Here is a 7,500-nt window from a genome sequence, read left to right on the forward strand (position 1 = left end):
GACAACGCTGTTAACGGCCAGGTACTCGTTTTACACCTGAGTACGGTGAGAGAATGTGAGTAAAGAGCCTTTTCCAAATACTCAACTATGCGCCGAGCGCGAGGCTCGAACCCAGGACCTTCTGATCCGAAAGCTAGTGTCAAACCACAAGACCATCTAGTGGGGGTTGTTTTTTCTTTTTTTGTTTGACATCACACTTTTTCCCCATTAGCATCATGGACGTGTATCTCAATTATTCTGTTGTGAAATAAATATGTAACGCGCTTAGAGTCTGGTGTCTCGGAGTTATAGCGCTATATAAGTTTTCAGCATTATTATTATTTTTAAAATACAAGACACACCTCTAGCATGTTTGTGACCCATCGTCTCATAACGGTGTTACGTCGGAACGAACCAGATGCTTAAAAGCCGAATTTAATGTTAAACTGGTCAAAAATATAAATTGTTGGCATTAGCACCCTAAAAAATGATATCCACTCTCCTCAATAAAACGTACAAACTCAACACAAGTCTGTTATTTCTGGCTATAAATTCAATTTTCAACATCTTAACCATCCCGACTTAATACCGTTTTGAGGCGAAGGATCACATATTTGATCTATTGGTCTATTGGTCGTGCGGCTATGTGGTCTAGTGGTATAACACTCGCTTTCGGATCGGAAGGTCTTGGGTTCGAGCCTCGCTCGGTGCATAGTTGAGTCCTTGGAAAAGGCTCTTTACTCACATTCTCTCATCGTAATCATTTGTAAAATGTGTCCCTAGCCGTTAATAGCGTTTTCTCTGTCGGAAAAAAATTGTATAACATCGCCTAAACGACGTCATATCTCGTCCTAAAGGTTACACGTTGCTGTTGGTCAGGGACCCTTTGTAAAGAGCTTTGAGCACGTTTAGTGGATAGTGCGCTATATATGAAAGTAAAACTTTCTTTAATTTTTTTTTTTTTTTTGGTGTAATGATAAATTGTGCAAGTTAAAGCACATAAGGAAATAATATACGATTCTTTCATCTCTTTGTATTTATTAAACAATTTATTTTTATCCTGCCCAATAACACAACGAGCTTGCGTCTATACGATTCTTTCAACTCTTTGTATTTATGAAACGAGTTATTTTTATCTTGCCCAATCGAGCTTACGAGTACCTGTTATTGCACGATAAAAAATATAACGAGTTGAATAAATACAAAGAAATGACAGAATACGTTTATTCCATCCCTCCAAGTAAGATTATTATATATTGTGTAACCAAATGGTATGGTATTAGTACTTCTATTCACCATAATTTATATCTTTCTCCTTCTGCTTGAATGACAATTTGACCCAAAACTAAAAACGTTGGATTTGTATTCATGCGCACCAAAAGATTATTTATAATTACCAATCAGCTGTCTTTTACACCTAATTTCACACCAATAAAATATGCGGAAATATTCTGCAATCGTTGAATAAATTTTTATTCGTTGAATATATATCTCACTGTCGCATTGATCCTGTGCGTCTGGTAAATAAAAAACTCACAACATCAGCCAGACGGATATAACGTATCAATACACAAAACTACTTGTAACTTTAAACTTTTAAGGTCTGATAAATACAATGGAATGAGAACTATTCATAAAATAGCCAGCCATTTTTATGAGTAGTTCTCACTAAAATATTATATTCATCAGACTATCAACGTTTAAGGTTACACGCAGTTTTATGTGATGGTACGTTATACCCTGGTTGGTGGGTGTTGTGAGTTTATTAACTAAACGCATAGCATAGATACATCTTTTTTTTAATGTATTGTTTATCAGGTTGTAATGAGTTTTTTTTCACTAAACACTTAGCAACGATAGATCTATGTTTTGTTATTTCCTGTATTGTTTATCATCAGGCTGGCTGCAACCCCTGGTAGCCCCAATCGTCCTTGACCCCAAGACCGTGACCTTTCCCATCATTGACATCATCGACAATAGCCATTTTGGCATCCAGATCTTACCAGACAACAACGTGGGTACCCTCAGATTCGAGACCTTGACCTTTAGCTGGGAGAAGTCAGAGTTGAAGGGCTTGTGGTATTACAGGTGGGTGAACAATACACTTCAACAGTCGTAACGTCACTTCCCTCGTAATGACGCATGGTAACTTATTCTATCCCCTTATATCTGTTTTCCAACTTACTTTCTGTCTTTGTCTTAGAATGAGATTACTTGGTTTTGTCCTGGCCCTGGCCGGAGTCTTAACTGAGAGGGAAACAGTCAAATGCACAGTTACTGTTTTGGGAGATGATTTTTTTTCTTGTAAATCATCTCTCTGTTATGAATTATTATATTTGTTATTTTGAATGTATAATATATAAGCATTTGAGTGTATTCCTCTTTGATGGATTTTGTGCTTGTGTCCAGATGAGAATTATAGGTGATCTCAAACTAAGTACATTTGTGATATGCTCTTGGAATCTACATCTGATCCCTATTTGTTCCAAGTTCCCCTATGTCTTACTTTTTCTTTGGTGCTTTAATTGTAATTCTAGAACTTTTTACTATCCCATTTTCTTCCTTTTTACTGGCGCTGAAAAAAAACCTAAGTGTGTCGCACGCCGTAAAACACTTAAAAACAAAAACAAAAAAAAACATGGTAACTTAGTAACTAGCTCTAAACAATCGGAATTATGGCGGACGCCCTAATGAAATATTTCTCCGACGAGCATAATAGAGTATCTAGAGGGAAAAAATCCATTAACAAATCTGATCATGTTTTTACTTTTACACATTCTGATCACAAGGCATATGAAAAGTTCTCGCCAGCATGAAGAATAAAAAGTACCGATTTTCCTTGTTTAGAACCACGATGGCCGCCGTTGCTGGGCGACGTGACATCAGACTATTGAATCCAAATGGTGGTGCATTTTAGAATTTGAATACTATAATTATAATATGGTACAGTGAATGACATAATCAGTCGGATGGTGAAAAGGTTTGAACTGAGATATTGCCAAGTTTAGTTAGAAGGTCAATTTAAAATCAAAAATGAGTTCTTGTCATAAATGATTAAATCAACCCTTTTTGTACATCTTCGGGAAATATCAAAGCTTAATTTCACTTCTAAATAAGTTTTACAGCCAGGCAAGTTGAAAAAGTATGAAATTTGAAAAAAAAGTTGCTGGATACTTTTCCCATACATCTGACCATAACTTCATGAAAAATCACCTGATTTACTTCAAATAAAGATTAAAATGGTCTGGTGAGCATATTTTTTCAGAAAATGCAAATCCAATCTAAAATGTTCACCTTCCGACTGATTATGTCATGTACTGACACATATTATAATAAAAGTTCTTCAGAACCATTCTACCCATGGATCCGGAGTATATCTCGGTTTCTATAGCGTGAAACGGACAATAGCAATTGCTAGCTATCCATTGGATAGGACGCGAGTCGATCGCAAAGTTCGTTCCGCCAAATCTAACAGACTCAGCTTCTCATTCACTGCTGTGTGGACAGGGGAGGGGGGGGAGGGGGGAGGGGGGGAGGGGGAGGGGGAGGGGGTAGGGGGAGGGGGGGGGGGGGGGGGGGGGGGGGGGCAGGAAAAAAATCTCGACTGCACGTTCTCGGTCCCTTTACGTGTTAAGCGAGTGCTCTACCAACTGAGCTATCGGGACCCCCCCCCCCCCCCAGAATTTGAATAGATAGAACGAAAATGACGTCACTCATCTCTTTTGTGACAATCCTATCGATGTTGTGCATTTTCATTTATGTTTCCATTGGGTTTTTTTTTTGTTGGCTGATGAAGGGTTTGACTCCGAAACGTTGCTTGTTTGGTATTTTGTTTGTTTTTTTTTTTTTGTTTTTTTTTTCGAAGCTGTTATATATTATTCATTCTGGTTTAATATTTCATATTATAATGGTATATAAGAGGAATAATATAATAATAATATATCTGGTTTACTCCATATCCTTTTGACCTCCCGGTCATAACCCACAAGGCAGTGGGAGCATTTGGCAGGTTTTAAGGCGCCTCCCATTCACCTTGATAGTCCCTTCATAGAGTATATGAGGCATTTTGTATGTGTAGCTGTGCTGCCAGACTACCCAACCTCACTCTCCACGACTATCGCCAGTTGGTCCGCGGCTTTACAACTAACCTATAGATCAGGATCTGTAGGCCGTTCCACGATCCGCCACCTGTGGACGCGCTGGGTTGGGGATGGTCGCCTCAGCTGTACCCAACTCGATTACAGCCTCGTCCGGTAGAGATAGTCATGCAGGTGAACAGGTGACTCTCGACCGTCATCCAGCTACTGTGCACCACCAAACATTACGAACAGCAACATGGAATGTAAGAAGTCTGTACCAGAAAGGAAAATTAGCAAATGTAGTTATGGAAATGAAGAGATTGAATATCAATGTTTTGGGATTATCAGAAGTTAGATGGAAAGGAGCAGGAGAACTTAATTATGATGACTGTAAAATTATATACTCAGGAGGAGGAGAACACCAAAGGGAGTTGGAATTATACTAGATAATAAAACGGCGCGAGCAGTCAAAGGTTTCTGGCCCATATCAGACAGAGTAATGGCAATCAAACTACAAGCAAAACCTTTTGATTTTGATATTTTACAAATATACGCCCCAACCACCAGTCACGATGATGAAGAAGTGGAAAATTTCTATCAACAAATAGATAAAGCAATGCATCAGTTTAAGTCTTCAGACATAAAACTCATCATGGGCGATTTTAATGCCAAGGTGGGCCGAGAAAGAATAGAAGATATTGTGGCCCACATGGTCTGGGAGACAAAAATGACAGAGGTGATCGTCTTATTCAATGGTGCCGTCAACATGATCTGACAATCACAAATACTTGGTCAACAAACCACAATAGAAGGAAGTGGACATGGAAAAGTCCTGGAATGGAGTGAGAAACCAAATAGATTACATACTCATCAGCAAACGTTTCCGAAACTCGGTTTTGTATGCCAAATCTATGCCGGGGGCTGACTGTAACAGCGATCATATACCTGTGCTATGCCCCATACGAGTTAAATTGAAAATCTGCAAAAGAGCAAAGGCTAAACCTAAATAGCAACTAGACATTCTCCGGGAGGAACAGAAGATACAAGAAAAATTTGAACTATCAGTAAGAAACAAGTTTGAAGTGCTTGGAGAACTAACAGATATAGAAGAGAAATATGAGCAGTTTAAAGACAGTGTTGCTGCATCATTAGAAGAAAATGTTCCAACCACACTTAAGTTGCAGAAGAAGAAATGGATTACTCCAGAGATATTAGAACTAATGAATGAGAGAAGAAAGGCCAAAAATCAGGAAGAAAAATACAAGACTCTGAACAGGCAGATAAAAAGAAAATGCAACGAAGCTAAAGAAGACTGGATAAATGAACAATGTCACTATATAATGTCCTGCAAAGAAAAAAATGGCAAATTCTTCCATCAGAAAATCAAAGAAGTGACAAACAAAACTAAATCAGGTGCTAAAAGTGGATGCATCAAAGACAAGCGTGGAAACACCATCATGGACAAAGACTGCATTCTAAACAGATGGTCAGAATATATTGAAGAACTTTTTTTTGATAATCGAGGAGAAATGCCTATGATAAAAGAACTGGAAGGGCCTTCTATAATGAAAGATGAAGTTAGGAACGTCATGAAAAGCATGAAAAATGGAAAAGCTGCAGGACCTGATGCCATAACAATTGAAGCCTTGACTGGCCTGGGTGAATGGGGGATTGAATTCATCACAAACCTTCTAAATCAAGTGTATGACACAGGAAAAATGCCAACTGATATGAAACGATCCATTTTTATAGCACTACCAAAAAAGCCAGGGCATTTGATTGTGAACAACACAGAACTATTAGCCTAATGAGCCACCTCACAAAAATTCTTTTGAAGATAATTTTACTAAGAATAAGAAATAAAATACGACCTGAAATTGGGGAGATGCAATTTGGTTTTGTTGAGGACAAGGGTACCAGAAATGGAATATTCACATTATCAATGCTGATGGAAAGATGTATTGAAGTAAATAAAGATCTGTATATGTGTTTCATCGACTATTCAAAAGCCTTTGATAAAGTACAACACGAAAAACTATTCAAAATTCTATCATCCTTGGACATTGATGGTAAAGATTTAAGAATATTACGGAATTTGTACTGGGAACAAGAAGCAGCAATGCGTGTTGACAACGAACTAAGCAGTTTTACACCTATTAGAAGAGGAGTTAGGCAGGGGTGTGTTTTGTCTCCAGATTTATTCAACCTCTATAGTGAAATGATATTAAGAGATATCGAACATAAGAAGGGGGTGTGTATTGGAGGAAAGAATGTAACAAATCTGAGGTATGCAGATGATACGGTTCTACTGGCAGAATCTGAACATGAACTACAAGAATTACTGGATGTTGTAGTCAGGAGTAGTGAAAATATGGGACTGGAACTGAATATATCTAAAACAGAATGTATGACGGTATCTAAAAATAATAACCCACCAGCCTGTGTAATAACAAGCAGAGGACAAACAATACAACAAGTTGAATGTTTCAAATATTTAGGCTTCAATGTAACATCCAATGGAAAATCAGATTGTGAAATAAAGAAAAGAATAGGTATGGCGAAGAATGCATTCAACCAGCTGCATACAATTATGAAAAACAGGAACATTAGCATGAAAACAAAAATCAAAGTCCTGTACTGTCTGTGCTGCTATATGGTTGTGAGAGCTGGACCATAAACAAGACCATGGTTAAAAGACTGGAGGCAGTGGAAATGTGGTTTTACAGAAGAATGATGAGGGTGTCATGGATGGAAAGGAAAAGAAATGAAGAAATTTTAGAAATGGCAAACAGAAAAAGATCACTGATAACAAAAATCATCAAACGCCAAATGGAATTTTTAGGACACATTATCCGCCACCCTGGTTTGGAAATACTCGCCTTGACTGGAAAGATGAATGGAAAAAGAATAAGAGGAAGACAAAGAATAACGTATTTGAAAGGGATAAGAACTTGGACAGGTGAAGCTGAGAAAGGTGGCGCTGCTTTAATAGAATTGGCAAGAGATAGATCAGCTTGGCGGAAGATGACCTCCGACGTCTGCTTCAGATATGGAACTACATGAGATGAGATAATATAATATAATATATAATATTAGAGTAGCACGTCCAATGTAATAGAAATCGGTCTAAACCCCGGCTTTCTTCTACAACGCGAAGTCCCAGGTTTAAGAGGTTTTTGCCAAGATGAGGGTCATTTAAATCGATCGATATTTGAAGGACGAGTTTTCTGGCCAACTTTTTAAATTAAATGTGTGTTTCTCTAGAGTACGACAGTTTTAACCATCACCATTTCAGATCTCCAACCATGCCAGGGGGTCTATACGCTATATCAAGGAAATGGTTTCATCATTTGGGCGCATACGACCCTGGCCTCAAGCTCTGGGGTGGCGAGAATCTGGAAATATCATTCAAGGTAGGGTTTGTCTTTTACTAGTTTTACAG

General features: G+C 38.1%; 1 protein-coding gene across 1 annotated transcript in view; it reads left to right on the top strand.

Annotated features, from left to right (window-relative positions):
* The window catches only part of LOC144958781 (uncharacterized), a 35,260-nt gene that overhangs the window by 13,039 nt on the left and 14,721 nt on the right, over positions 1–7,500 (top strand). Inside the window, exons 6-7 of the mRNA XM_078890986.1 lie at positions 1,878–2,067; positions 7,354–7,471. Coding sequence (XP_078747112.1) covers positions 1,878–2,067; positions 7,354–7,471 — 308 coding nt within the window. The remainder of the gene's footprint in view (positions 1–1,877; positions 2,068–7,353; positions 7,472–7,500) is intronic.

This window comes from Berghia stephanieae, chromosome 13 (assembly GCF_034508935.2).
Source record: "Berghia stephanieae isolate SIO BIC M18660-M18661 chromosome 13, UCSD_Bste_1.3, whole genome shotgun sequence".
Lineage (NCBI taxonomy): Eukaryota > Metazoa > Mollusca > Gastropoda > Nudibranchia > Aeolidiidae > Berghia > Berghia stephanieae.